Raw genomic sequence first — 15050 nt, forward strand, 5'->3', positions numbered from 1 at the left:
GATATAACTGTACGAGCCCACTCACTGTTTGCCTCTAGACCAACTTTGTTCTACAGCTGGTCGCTGGACTGAACAGAAAGTATTTCTTCCATTGTCACCCATGAATCACTAATAGCTTCTGTATGGTATAACCATGGGGTAGAGGAAGGAATGCAGCACCTTCCTGATCTATTCCATCTCTTCAGCAGGAGAAGGCGGGTTGGGGTTTCCTCATGCATGAATACAATGGAAAGAAGAGAAATGGAGGCAGTCATGTTTATCACCCTAAGGGTTCAAAGGATTGGCGACTGTGTCTTTTAGAAAAGACTCTTCCCAAAGGAAAGGTTCTTACACTCCAACTGTCATGAACTTTTCTAAAATTGCTCTTTATTCATAAATGACATGAAGCTGGAAGGGACAGCTGATGTGCTAGATGAAAGAACCTTACCCTAACAGATTATGGTGTGCTAGACTTTAAAAATCCAGGGCTGAATTGAACAAAATGAAAGAATGATCCCAACTAAGTAAAATAAGCCATTGTAAGTGCAGGAAGAGAAATGGTTTAGCAGCAGTGCACATAAAATAGTCAAGATTTTCAGTGACTTTAAATTCAACTTTATGCTATAGTCATTTAAAAAAACAAACAAAAGTCTAGAAAAGGGGAACACTGGGATCATTCCATAACGAACTGGTTGGGACATGTCTGGAATACTGTTTATGCTGTGGACATGCTTCTTTGGAAGGGATGCCCCCCCCAAAAAAGTCATTTTTCAGAAAACAGTGACCTGGATGAAAGAGTTTAAAACCCTTGTATGAGAATGCCCAAGGAAACTGGAGATATTTTGGCCTTTAGAAAAAAAAAAATCCTTAAAGACAAAAAGCCCTGTCTTCAAACACTGGGAGTGTAATTAGATCTATTCTGTGTGTCTCCAAGGGCTGGAAGCAATACAGGTGGTAAAAGCTAGAGTGAGTCAGAATAAGGAAGGCTTTGGAACATTCAGTGCTCTTTAGAATGGGATGGAACGGCAAAAGGAGCAATGAGCTGCTCGTCACTGTAGGGGTTCAAGCCAAGTCTGAATGAACTCGTATAGAAGAGATTCAAAAATTAGGTGCACAGAGAGCCTTGACAACCTTTTGGATCCTTTCCACCCCTCAAATGCTGTTTCTAACGATAAAGTTTTATGAGCACATACAATGTGGCAGGTAGTGGGGATGCAGACATGGATAAATCCCTGGTCTCAAGAAGTAAGATATCCCATGTCCTTCAAAAGCCCACAGTGGCCAATGAAGGGGCTTGTGGGAGACAATACACAACTGACTATAATGTATCATATTGAGGGCTCTACAAGTCCCATCACCTAAGGTGCCACTGGAGCTCGAAGGGGGAAGCATTCATTCCATCCTTCCTTTCACCTGCCCCCCCCCCCAACTTTCTGCCTTCCCTTAACGTTTATTAGGTAGGAAATAGTGGCTGATGCTGGAGCTTTAAGTCCCTTCACCTTCCAGATCACTTTCTTTAAAACAGTGGTTCTCAAACTTCGGTCATATCAGAATCACCTGGTGGAAATGTCCTACTTTAATGAGCCTGGATTTCCTTTATTAGTTCTCCAGGTGATTTTGATGTTTACCAAACTTTGCAAACCACTGCTCTAAATCACCCAAAACCTGAATTCAAATCCCAGCTCTATCTCTTACCAGCCATGGGATTTTGAGCAAGTTAAGTCTTCCCAGCCTCCTTCCTGTAAAATCTCTTCTCGGGATCACTGTGACAATCATGAGCAACCACGTATGAACAGCACTTAGCACCGCTCATGGAACACAGAAAGGGCTTGAAAGGATGTAGTCATTGCTGTCATTACCCAGAAGACTGGCATACCTGGGCCTTCTCTCTGCCCCGCCTCCCACTTCTTGCCAATGCCAATTTTCCAACAAACCGGCGGCAGTAGCAGACCACCTTCCCAGCGCAGCCTCAGATGCTTCCCTCCATGGTCACGGTCATCTAAGTTGCCCCACAGGGGACCCACGGTCCTCGACTCTTAGCTGTATCCCATCTCCCAACTCCTTCCAAGACCTAGCCCCACAAACTGACGAGCTTAGCCCGGGTCCTTACCAGACCTTGCTAGATAGGTCTACAGATGGGAAGGTTCTCCGAGGCTGCCATAACCAAGCTGTGCGACTTAACTGAGTTACATGGAAGTTCTCTGGCCTCAGTTTCGCACCTGTACAAGGAGGGAATTGGTCTAGAAGAGTTTCTCTATGGTCTCACCAATGGCATTTTGAGGACACAAATGTTTGAATGAGACTCTTCCACACAGTACAATGCATTTAGCACGCACTGCTTCTTAATGCCGCCAATGCCCGTTCATCATTGGAGCAAGAAATACATACCACAGGATCGGGGGTGGGGGCCATACTATCCCACTGAGACTACAGAATACTTCTAATGATGTTTTTCAGCTCTAACTCTGACCTTGTCCTCCAGAACTGAGAAACAAGCTGAGACTATAACCAACACCCAGTGGGTCTGCCTTGCCAGGACAGTAAAGGACATGATTTCAAAATATTCTAGGAAAAAGCACTAAGGCCCAGTGGTCTGCTTCCTTGAGTTAGCTACGGCTGGAGGCAGGCTGGGAAGCAGCTCCCTACTCCCACTTATTCATCGAGAAGAGCTACAGCAGCCAAGGGGGTCTTCCCAGGCCCCAGTGGGCAACTGGCTGGAAGCTGATCCCTGTTAGCCCAGCCAAGGGCCCCCTTCCAATCCAATTACACATAGCCATGGTGGATTCCCTACTGCCTGCAGCCTCCACTGACCCAAGCCCAAGATGGGCACTGAATAAAATTCAATTACCTTCTGGCTCAGGGTGAACCCCTATATGAAAAAGCAGACTTTTAGAGAAGCGAGGAGTAAAACTAAGAGCTGAATCCCAAGCATTATTTACCCATTGAGCCAGTATTTACTCCATTCCTACGATATATTGGCAATTTTCTAGGCCCAGAGCACAGAAATAGCGAACAGGAGTGTACCTCTGTGGCATGTACATTCTGCTGGAACTTGCCATGAGTCATCTCCCGGGCCAGACATACCAGGGTTTGCATCCTGCTCTGCCACTTTTTCTGGGTAGAATTGGTGAGTTGACATCCCTGAGCCTCAATTTGTTTGTGGGTGAAATGGGTCTAATAATGAAATCTACCTCCTAAGGATGTCAAAAGAATTAAATGATGCGTGCAAAAACACCATTTTAGCGCCTGGCTCAAAATACAAGCTCGATGCGCGTCAGGTGTTTTCCCTAATAAATTAAGGGAGAAAAGCAAATGGGGCTATTGCCCAAAAGAAGAGGAAGGAAAAGACAAACTATGTTATGGTTACCACTGGAGTTAGGAGCTGTAAGTCTTCGGTAAAGGAGAAGGCATTTTCCTGATTGCTGTTCCCTGACGCATCTCAGTCGGAGGCCTAATCATGGATGCTCAGAAGGAAAGAAGCCTAAGTGGACATCTGATTCAACCCCTTCACATTAAAGAAAAGAAGCCTAAAGCCCAGAGAGGTTTCATGACTTACCCAAGGCCACACAACCCCCAGGGAAAGTAGCAGAGGCGGAAGGAGGCAGAATGACAGAGCAGAAGTCCCAGATATGTGTTTCAATCCTGGTACCTACCATACCCGTATCTGACCTTGGGCAAAGGATCTGATGTCTTGGAGCCCCAGGTTCTTCATCCGTGATGGGTGCCTGGCATACAGTGGGACCTCTGTAAATATTGGTCCCTGTGCCTCCCCCCCACTCTCTGGGATTCCTCAGCCTCATTTCACAGCAGTGGCGGCCAGGATCTAAGTCTGAGAGACCTCTTCACTGAAGGCATGAAGATCAGGACAGATGGGAGAGAATGTGTGACAAGGGAAGCATTGCGAGTGTCTTTTGCGGGGCTCTTCGGCACTCGGAGCATGCCTCTGGACAGTGTGGGAGACCGGACAGGCAAAAGAACGCCTTTGGTTTTAAACTTCTCTCAGACCACCTTCATCTGTGAAATGAAAACGTGTGGAAAGGATGAAATGAGCTAACTTAGAATACTAGCTAAGTAATACCTGGCTTACTATGGGCCAGGCACTGTTCTGAAGACTCGACACGCATGAGCTCACTTACTCTTCACAAGAGCCCTGTGAGGTCGGTACGTACTGTCCCCATTTTACAGATGAGGAAAGTAGGGCCCACGAAGGGAAGGTACCTTATTAAACAGGTCATACTGTTCATACTGGGAGAAAGCCAGGATGTCAACCCAGGCATCTGGCTCCAAGTCTGTGCTCTAAACAGGGGTGGCAAACTTTTTCTGTGAAGGGCCAGATGGTAAGTCTTCCAGGCTTTGCACGCCGCACAGCTACTCCGCCCCGCCTTCGCAAAGCAGCCAGGGACAAAGCAGACACAAGTAAGCGTGCCTGTGTTCTGATAAAACTTTATGAACACTGAAATCAGAATTTCATTAAATATGTGCATCACAAATTATTCTTTTGACTGCTTTCAACTATTTATAACGGGAAAAGCCATCTGTAGCTCAAAGGCCGGATGGAAGCAGGCAACGGGCTGCAGTCAGCCCCCGAGCAGTTCAGGGAACCCGTGCTATCCTGAGCTACCCTGCCTCACTTTGTGGACTCTGACATGGAAAGTGCCGGAACAGGGATGGTCACAGACTCAGTGGTCAGGAAGCATTCATTTCCTTTCCCTTCCCTAATCCCGGTCACCCTCCCAACCCCTGTCAACCGAGAAAATAGCCACATTGTGCTGTGTGCCCAGCAGAAGAGATGAGAAAGGGGCATTCGTGGGGCGGACCGCAGCTTCCTCAGTCGGCACAGCCCGGCTGGCCCCAAAGGGGAGGAGAAGCTGGACGCTTCAGGTCAGTGTGTCTCGAGCGATCGTGTGTGTACACCTGGACGTCTTGGTAAAAGCAGATTCTGACTCAGCAGGTCTGGGGTGAGGCCTGCGATTCTGCTTTTCTAACAAGCTCCTGCATGAGGCCAGTGTTGCGGTTCTGGGGCCTGTCTCTGAGCAGTCACTTCTGGGGCAAACCCTCTGTGTCCATCACACAAGTCAGACACAACAGTGCTGCGTCCTGACCTCGGGTTCAGAACAGCGTCCCTCAGGCTGGACTCTCCGGAGACAGGGTAGGGCTCAGGATCAATAAGCAGGTCCACTCTCCCCAGACAGCCCTGAGATGACTTCAACTGAAGGGGGGAGACACCGAGGGCAGAGATCAAGAGCGGGCAGAGGGAGGCTCCAGCAAAGGCCGTCAGCTGCTTCGGGCAACAGCACGCCGGGCCTCCTCGGGGGACCTGGCAGACAGCAGCCTCTCCTCCTGCGCCTGCCAAGGCTCTGATGGACCGAAGCAAGAGGCCTATTTCCTCATCGGGCCTCTGAATAACTAGGGCACTTCCACAAGGTCACAGTTATTCATTTAAATTCCAGCTCTAATCAGCAGGCAGAGCCTGAGAAATTACCCTTCTGAAGAGAGAGACTGTCATTGGAGCACCAAAAGCAGCCCCTCATGGCTGGAGGGGGAGGCGCTGGGGGAGGGGAAGAGGGGGGTCTTACCCCCACAGGCCCCAGCACTGTTCCCTGCCTCCTACATCCTTCCTCTCCTCTGCCCTCTTCCTCACCTCCAAAGGGCTTGTTCTCCTTAGCAGAGACTTGTGGAATCCACAGGAAGAGGGAGAGCGCTGAGGGCATGACATGGCCCAGAGGGGGCTGGGACTGCCCACTCCTGACCCCCAGGCAGCACAGGGAGACCAGTGACAAATCCCAGTGGGCCAGGGGCATGGGATAAGTGCCTGACAGGGGTATCCTCCAGGCCACAAATGGGTTACCTGGGGTTGGAGATGTCCCTCCCCCTCCCCGGGCCTCAGTTTCCTCCTCTGAAAAGTAAACTCGTTGTCCTCTTTGGACAGGATACGCTTTGAGCTCCAACATGCCTCAGGACCCTACAGATTCACAATGCCCTGGTACTTGTTCCCACACTGTCTGCTCAATAAATATTCTTGAGGCCCTACTATGTGCCACGCACTGCACGGAAAGTGAAGAACGCAGACACAGAGAAGAAGAACCCCGGCCCACAGCTCTGCCTTGGCAAGGCCAGGTTTTCAAAGATAAACAGCACCAGCTTCGGAGGGAGACAGCTGAGATCCTGGTCTTGTACTAGCAGCTGGAGACCGCGGGCAGTCACCGGCCCTCTCTGAGGCCTCTCTCATGTGAGAGAGGATGGGAACACCTGCCTGGGAGGGTTGACGTGAAGCTTAAATTAGAGCTGAGCGTCCCTCAGCTTCTTCAGGTCAGCACCGCACAAATGCCTGATGCTACTCTGTTATCCTAAACTTCCCTCCTAAAGACGGGGGGGGGGGGGCTGGGGATCTTCCCACATGAAGTCCAGAGAGGGATCGCCCACCCCCTTTTCTCCTGGGGGTCTCCAGGACCACCTCTCCGCGCCCCCAGCCCACCTCCTGGACCTAGGGGAAGGCGCTGCCTGCTGGCCCCCGTCGCCAGCTACGTCTTCCAGTAGGTTACCTCCCACCGATATCCCCAACATGTAAAATTAATCAGTCATCCCTCACAGTCTTCCCGCGGCCCCTGGGTAAACAGTTACATTAGCTCATAAAATCCCCAATTTGTTTTCCTGTGGGGAAGGGGAAAAAATCAGAGAACCACTAAAGGCGTCTTGTTTCAGAGCCACAGCACGGCTGGCTCCACGCTGCCGGCCGGCGGCTCAGAGAGGCGGGAGGCGGCCGCTGACCTCAGCCTGGGCCAGGCAGCCCGGCCGCCTCCAGCTCTGTCCCGGGCCACAAGGAAAGGTGCTGAACTAGTGACCCGTGTCAGACTCAGAAACCACCAAAAAACAAGGGGTTGGGGTGGGGACTTACAGGATGGGTAATCAGCTCTTGACACCCCAAGGGCAGCACAAAGATTTGGAATCAGGCTGGAATCCCCTCTTGGCCCAGCTCCTCGATGGCTGGGGGACCTCAACACATCACTTAACCTCCTGGCCTCAACTTCCTAGCAGAAAAATGGCACTCTGTGGACACACCTCAGAGGGTTATTAAGAGAAAAAGATGAGAGAATGGCTGTGCAGCTAGAACGGGGCTGCGTTGGTCTAGTTACAGGGGCTGTTATGTGACGGAGGGGCATCCACTGATCTCCACCCCTTTGGAAAGACAGACAGGAGCCTGTGTGTCTCTGCCATACTGTTTCATACTGTTTGGTCAAAAGGACCAATAGGCACTTTTGCGAGAATTACAAAAAAGTGCCCCCCCCCAACTCTTGGTCAGAGGCAACCCCACGACTGCAGGCTTGGCAAGAGGAATGCAGGCGGGATTTCAGCCCCCACTCATTCCCACAGCACACACAAGCCAACGTGGAGACCCCAGGTCACATCTCTGCCAGGAACCAGGAGGAGGAGGGGTTGAGCCAAGAGGCACTCCTACAACCGATATTTGAGCTGTTGGGTTTGCTACCTCACCACCTCAAGGTGTTCCAGAAAGCATCATCTTAACAGAGAAGCCTTTCCTGAGCATCCTCTATACGTTAGCAACTTAGTTTTTAATAGTTTCATTCTTCTCCCCTGTGCTCATCACCTACCCTCTCATACAATATATGTAATATATACATATATGTACTATGTGTGTGTTCTTTACAGTTCTTTAGCTCATCGTCTTCCCTCAAGTAGAATAAAAGATCCATGAGGACAGGGATTGTCTTCTGTTTTGTCCACTGTTTTATCCCTAGTGCCTAGAACAGTGCCTGGTACACAGGAGGTTCTCAATATTTGTTGAGTAAAATATTATTAAATAGATTAATTTAATGGAATCTTCCTAGGAAATGCTGTCCTATGCATCAGTTGGAACACCATTTATTTTGAAAGGTAGGGTGTGGACAGAAGAAAAAGACAGGGAACCGTATTAGCTGGGAGATATCTGTATTATTGTTTTATGTTATGTAATATATCACATAGATCAATGGTCAGAAACCCTACTTAAGTCTGGTTGATTCCTTTAGACAGTCAAAAAAAGGATAAATTCATTTGGAAAAAGGACTGCTAATAATGAAGATACCATATTATTTCTAAAGAAAAGTAGACAATAGTCCCATTAGGAAATGTTTACAAGACCTTCAATTGCTGAGAATTTTCAGTGATGGAATCTTCAGTGCATTCCAATGGAGCGTGCATGAACTTTGGAGTCCCAGAGTCCTAGGTTCATATCCCAGTGCTACCGCTGATGAACCCTATGACCTTGGGCAAATGGTGTAACCTGCTGGCCCTCAATTTCCATTATATTAAAATGGATATAACAATACCTAGGCCTTGTATTGATACTACAAGAATTCAATATTAAAAGGACTAAACAAGAAATTGTATGTGAAATAGCTAAGAATGATGATATTCCCTTCTCATTTGGTAGGGTTAATTACTCTTCTTAACTCAAAATTCTATCCATTTTAGAAAAGTCTTCAAATCCTTCTAAGTCATTTGACACTTCTTATCCATATATGTTATCCTCTCATATGAGTCTCTGTGTGTGTGTACATATGTGTGTGTCTGCACATATGAACACACACACAATGCTTACAATTAGAACCCTGGATGAATATGCATTTTAACAAGAGAAATGCACAATTAGCATAAGAATGGTCCTTCCATTTGTTCATTGACAAAAACCATTCCTCTTTCTTTTCTTCTTTTTTTTTTTTTTTTTTGTTAATACAGTGAGCATGTATTAGTTACATAACCATTTAAAAATTGCTAATTTCATTGTGGGGTGGGGAGAAAGCCATTTCTTAGAATAAAAAGAAAGAAGACTTCTTTCACCCACATATTTTCCACGCTAAGTATGTCAAATCTTCAACTTTCAACCACATGAAACTATAGAAGAGAAGTAGATCTATATATGATAAGGCAAAAATACTCATTAAATTGGGGAATTCATATCTTACGAATATCTTAAAAAAATATTTCCAAAAATGCTCATTTTCCACTTCTTTGATTTACCCAGAAATGTTAATCAGAAGGAAGTGACTGTATAAGCACAGGAACCACATTCCTTTGGTTTTAAAACAGTTTTCAAAACCAATACGAACGCATCAATTCAAGGCATTTCTTCCCAACCCCAATCAATGAAAATGCAATGTACTTAGATCTCTCTTCTGTTTAGAGTCCCTAGAAAAAGGTCTCACTCCGAATCAAACCATGCACAATCTGGCAGAGGGGAAATTTCCACGGCAGCTGTGCAAACATGGAGACTCACCTGGACCTTGACTGACATCTGTGGCAGCATTTTCAAAGAGAGGGAAAGGCAGAGGAGAGAAAGGGGGAGAAAAAGGGAGAAGAGTGTTAGAAGCACACACACAGTGCAACGTGCCTTTGCATGACTATCATGTTCATGCAAGACCCCAAAGGTACTCAGCTTCTGGCACTTAGCTCCACCTTCACCCAAAAACCACCCATGCAAGGCAAGGGACTAAGCTCCCTTTCCACTGTGCATGTAGCAAGACAGGTGAGCTTCACATCTGTCCGGAAAGACATCATCCGGGAATCAGATAGGACTCTGAAGAGCCGAGCAGACTGGAATCCTGCAAGAATATTGGTTAAAATATTCTGGTTGATTTCTGCGTAACACCACCCAAGCAAATCCTCCTCGCCTCCAGATACAGAACACTGGACATAACGTCAAGCAAGTTTCCCCGCAGAGAGAAAAAATAAGCCACTTTCTTGAGGAACAGAGAAAAAGAGGCATGAGAATTAAGAGCCAGTTGCAGCATTATTTACCATATAGGACTGAAGGATAGAAGATAACAAAACATGCATAATCCCCTCCCTCTCCAGTATTCCCAGTGACCATCCTTCATCACAGACAGCAGTGCGTACTCAGGAGATCGTGCGTGAGTAGAACATTTGCCATACAAATTGAAATTCTGCCTCCCCCTTTAATTTTTCTCCTTGCTTTTCACCCCATCATTAATGACAGGAATTGCCATTTGAAACCACTTTTGACAACTACAAATAATCATCCAGCCCTAGGAAGGTTGACATTTGAATTAAGCCAATGAACTTTCAAAAAAAGAAGAACGGTTCACTCCCATCAACTTCATGGACACAGTCTCCTCCTCCTACCCTAGAACGTAGGCTAGAATCCTGCTGAGAAGGCAAATCAAGAGCAAGCCAGAGCTTTGTCAAAACCTCCAGACCCAACCTGAAAGGATATACCTCAGCTGAGAAGGAACAGGGGGCTGCTTCAGGAAACCACTGGCCATCCCAGCAATCCTGGGTGACTCACTTAGAATCATGGGACGGTAGACCTGGGAAGCCCACAAATATCATCCAGCTTAATTCCTTTTTGGTTAAGATGGGGGATGAAAGAAGTTGAGAGACTTGCCCAAGGTCACACAGTTCAGGTACAGAGACTAGATAAGACTCCAGGCCTCTTGAATCCCACCCATTTCAACATTTATTCCATGGAGACCCAGGTCCCTCGGAGGCATATGGGACCCAAACTCCATTTGTAGGCTAAAGTGAGCACCCTGGAGCCATGGGGGAGACCCTCCTAGCCACCCTGTGAGTGAGTCATGGGTTTTATCTACTGTGCCTCTAATTTGCTGCAATCAGATTTGTAAAGCTTCAGCAAGATCCATAGGAACTAGAACTCTTGCCCCAGGAAAATCCAGGCACTGACCTAACAGAGCTGTGCCCCCACATCCAGGAGGGACAAACCCACAGCAACAGCTAAGCATTTCTCCAGCCCACACCTAGCCTACAGCCTAGAAGCTGTATCTGCCCAAAGAGACTTCTAGAGAGCTCTGAATCATTCCTCAGCCACACCCCCTTTCAGATTTTCTGGTGAGTTGTTAGATTCAGGGGTACAGTGGCAGCAAGAAGAAAAGTGGCAAAATAGAAGAGGTGGGAAGGGAAAACATTCTGTATAAATAACTAGGCAGGGCAATTAACTGTGATTGATGGATTGCCTAGAATAGTGGTCGTTAAAATACCCCTTCATTAAACAGGATATCAAACTATTTACATGTGGTGGAGTTCAGTGGTGGGACTGTCAACACTGTTGTTCATGGAAACATGCTCTTTGGAGGCCCCAACACCCAAGGGAGGCACGATACCTTGGAACCCCCAAAGTTCTTTAAATACTAAGCTGCCCATTTGAACATTGTGTTTAGAATCTTAAACTCTGGAGACAGACAGATCTGGATTCAAATCCCTTCCTACTGAATAGCTGTGGGTCAGTCACTGAGCTTCTGAGTTGTTTTCCTCAGCTATACAATGGGAAGAGAACAGAACCTCCCTCGTGGCAGTGTTATGAGATTAAATACTTGTAAAGCACTTAACTCAGTACAAGGCAAGCACTGCATAAATATTAGCTGTGCTGATTGTTACCATTTTGAATTACCAGAGACAGAATTACCAAAAATTGTTGACCAGAAGGCTCCCTGGAAACACCAAGAGCCCTCAGGAATTAAGGCGCTGTGTGTGTGTGTGTGTGTGTGTGTGTGTGTGTGTGATTTCAGTTCAACTCTTCTACTTCTAAATGGAGGTTCCAGCCCTCTCGTCTCTTTGGTCTTTTTCCTCCCTTCTCCTCCTCAGTGGGAAGTGGGGCAAGGAGGAGGTAAAGGTTATAAGAGAGCAAGAACAGTGATTCAAAAAAATTCCATTCCCTCCTGAAGCTTTAATTGGCCTCAGTTCTAGTCCTGAGCATAAAACATACAGCATCTCTTCTTGCCAAAGAGGGGCAACAAGAACACCAAGAAAAACCTCCTTCAGTGAGGGGTCAGGGTGCTGACTCAATTTCTAGCTGTGTCACTGAGCTGGAGGCAGTTCTGAGCATTGTGTGCAACATGCAGAATAGAGACACACAGTGTCACCTGGCCCCTGTCCCAAGAAGCAGTGAGTAACCTGAATCTCCACATTCCATTTGATTCTTACCAACAGAATGAAATGGCAAAGGCTGACTGGGGAAGCGGGGGGAATCAGAACCTCAACCATATTCATCTGTTATACTGTCTGTCCATCTTTCACCCCTTCTTTGTGTAATAAGTCCCAGCTGTCCTTTGGGGTATCCCTTTCCCACACTTAATCCATGTGGCTTGGTAGAGATAACCCCCACCTTAACTCCAAGTGTAGCCATGTGACTCAGGCCAAGTCAGAAGACTTGGCACAGAGAGGAAGAGCCACAGCTGGATTGCCAGGATTCGGGCTCTGGGTCTATGTAGATCTTGGGTCAGGTACTGAAGCTTTCTGTGCTTCAGTTTTTTCATCTGTAAAATGGGTATGAACATAGTTTCTACCTCCTAGGGTGGTTGTGAAGAGCTTGGAATAATACCTACATTTAGAAAACTCTCAACATTAGCTAGAAATTTTATTACTTTCATATATGAGAGCACAAGGGTATTAAAAGTCTTTCCTGTGATCACACAGCAAGAAAGGCTGACCTAGGATGAACTGCAGATGTTTCTGTCTCCATGCCTTGCTGCTGTCCCACTTCCAAGACGACCATCCCCAGAGGTCCCTCTGTATGTGCTTACTACTGGTCTTCAGCCTGGAGTATGTGTCTGGGGGAGCAGCATTGGGCCCCAAGACTGGTCAGAGGAAAGTTAAATATGTAAATGTGTGTCTGTATATCAATTTTTTCATGGAGAAAAATGGGGGCAAATTGCAGAAGAAAAGTCAGTTGACAACCAGATAAGAATTGATCCAGGAGAGGTGGCATCCTCACCCATACCAGCACTTCCTCTGCTCCCCCCCACCACCGTTTTATTTTCTCACACTGCTGGGCCTGTAGTTTTCCAGAGCACCACTGCATTTAAATCTATATTCTATTTTCTCTCCTAGAAAATAGGTCAGACCCAAGACAGAGTTCACCAGGTGGGGTCCCAAAAGGTTTGGCTGGGCCTCGCCTCCAGAAGGCTGGCTGTGCAGCCTGTCCCACGCTCCCCAGAGCTTATCCAGGGGCGTGGGGTGTGTGTTTGTGTGTGTGTATATGTGTGTGTAAGTAGTGAGTCGGGGATCTCGGACTCCTCCCTTATGAAATTATGGCTGGGCCTCGCCTCCAGGAGGCTGGCTGTGCAGCCTGTCCCACGCTCCCCAGAGCTTATCCAGGGGCGTGGGGTGTGTGTTTGTGTGTGTGTATATGTGTGTGTAAGTAGTGAGTCGGGGATCTCGGACTCCTCCCTTATGAAATTATGTAGTCCAAATGAAGGGTAAGACAGAAGGACTCCCTGGCTGAGCTCTCTTCTGTAAACACAACAGCAGCAGATGGAGGGTCCCTCCTTTTCCCCCATGGTTAGAAGAACCAGATCTCCCCCAAACTACAGGAAAATGTTTCCCTTTGAGCTTTAAAATAAGTGTGCTGATTTTACGCACTTGTGGCCGAGGTTATTGCTGAATACAGGATAAGCGTCTGTGGGGTACTGAGTGAAGGTGGGAATGCCCTAATTTACTTCTTCCTGGTTGTGATGCTGAAGGCAGTAGGTGAAGGGTGGCAGCCATGGTCAAATCCTTCCTCTCCTGGGTTGCTGCCCCAATCCCTGCTTTGAGCATGGCATTCCTAAGAGGTAGCCCCAGACTGGGCGAGAATTTGTTTTTCAGAAATTTTTTCCACCAAGATCAGCATTGAGTGCCAGAGTTAGGGGGACAGAAGAGGGAAGATGCAAGGTCATGAGAGCCAGTCTTCAGACCTGGTCATAATAGAAGTAACTAATACTAATTAAGTAGGTCCCACCGCAGCCTGGGCATGTGCTAGCCCCTGATTGAATGGTCTTTGTCAGGCACTTATAAGACAGTTTCTCATTTTCTTTAGGTATCAGCTCAAATATTACTCTCTCAGAAAGACCTTCCTTAACCACCTTCTCTAAAATAGGGACCCTTCTCTGCCACTTACCCTGCTTTTCCTTCCTCATGGCACTAATCACTATTTGACATCACAGGATGGGTCTCTGCTTTTATTGTTTATAACCCCCTTTAAATACAAGATTCATGACAGCAGTCTTGTCTGTTTCATTCACTGCTTGTATCTCCAGTGTCTAAGCTGGGTCTGGTCTACAATAGGTGCTCAGCAAAACGTACTAAATGGTTAATAGATCATGTGAATTGATACTGGAATCTGCATTTACACACAAGAAAAGAAATTAAGAGAAATTAAGACACACAACTATGGACAGAGAGACAGAGTTGGTATTGGACTCTGAGTCTGTCTTAATACCCTACTAAATTAATAACAACTGTTTTCTCCAGTGCTGCCCTCATGATCACGTGGGTTCTCCCCACGATGTAACAAAGACAAAACCTGGCAGTACTAGAGAAAAGAGAGCAGCTGATTTCCTGGTAATTTTGGTAAAACTCCCTGGGAAGGCTCTCACTGGTTTAGCTTAGGTCATGTGTCTCTTCCTGAGCCAATTACTGTATCCAGCATCACATGTCAAAGGGTAAAAGTAGGGATAAAATGGGTAATGCCTATCTATCCCTGACACAAAGCACTACCAACTCATAATAAAGCTTGCACTTATTGAATATTCTCTGGGTGCTGGTGCTAAGTGCTTTATATATCTCGTCTTATTTAATTCTCACCAAAACCCTAACAGGTAGGAATGTTATTCAAGCTGTTTTACAGGTATGGTAACTAAGACCCAGACTATCTTAGTAATATCTCCCATACTCAGAGTAGCATAACCAATAAGGGTCAAGCTATATTTCTGGATAAAAGAGCAAACCATCTGACCCATCGAGCTACAAATTAGGGATAGGAATATAGGGCATCTAACAGAAGTGACAAAAAGGCACAGCCCAGGGCAGAGGGAAGGCGTCAAATGCAATATGACCATAGGCCTGGCCAACTGGAGTCTTTGCCCTGGGCTATATGCTGCAGAGGGTCATTATCTGTCCCTACTGCCGCTATATCCCACCCGGGGATCTGAGGAGTCCACAGGGCCCACAAGATGTTCTCACCAAGAACCAGCAACACCTGCCACTAACCCCTTCGTACAGTACAATCAGGTACTCAGAATTCCTTGCCCAAATGGCCCCACATTCACTGGAGTCCAGTC

At 46.9% G+C, this 15050-nt stretch overlaps 1 protein-coding gene across 12 annotated transcripts in view; it reads right to left on the minus strand.

Annotated features, from left to right (window-relative positions):
* The window catches only part of NRXN3 (neurexin 3), a 1447961-nt gene that overhangs the window by 1404379 nt on the left and 28532 nt on the right, over positions 1–15050 (minus strand). For 4 of the 12 annotated variants that reach the window (XM_044391318.3, XM_044391317.3, XM_044391320.3 and 1 more), the window contains exon 2: positions 9254–9271. The exons of the other annotated variants lie outside the window; for them this stretch is intronic. In XM_044391318.3, the coding sequence (XP_044247253.1) occupies positions 9254–9271 (18 nt within the window). The remainder of the gene's footprint in view (positions 1–9253; positions 9272–15050) is intronic. 12 annotated transcript variants of the gene reach the window in all.

This window comes from Ursus arctos, unplaced genomic scaffold (assembly GCF_023065955.2).
Source record: "Ursus arctos isolate Adak ecotype North America unplaced genomic scaffold, UrsArc2.0 scaffold_25, whole genome shotgun sequence".
Classification (NCBI taxonomy): domain Eukaryota; kingdom Metazoa; phylum Chordata; class Mammalia; order Carnivora; family Ursidae; genus Ursus; species Ursus arctos.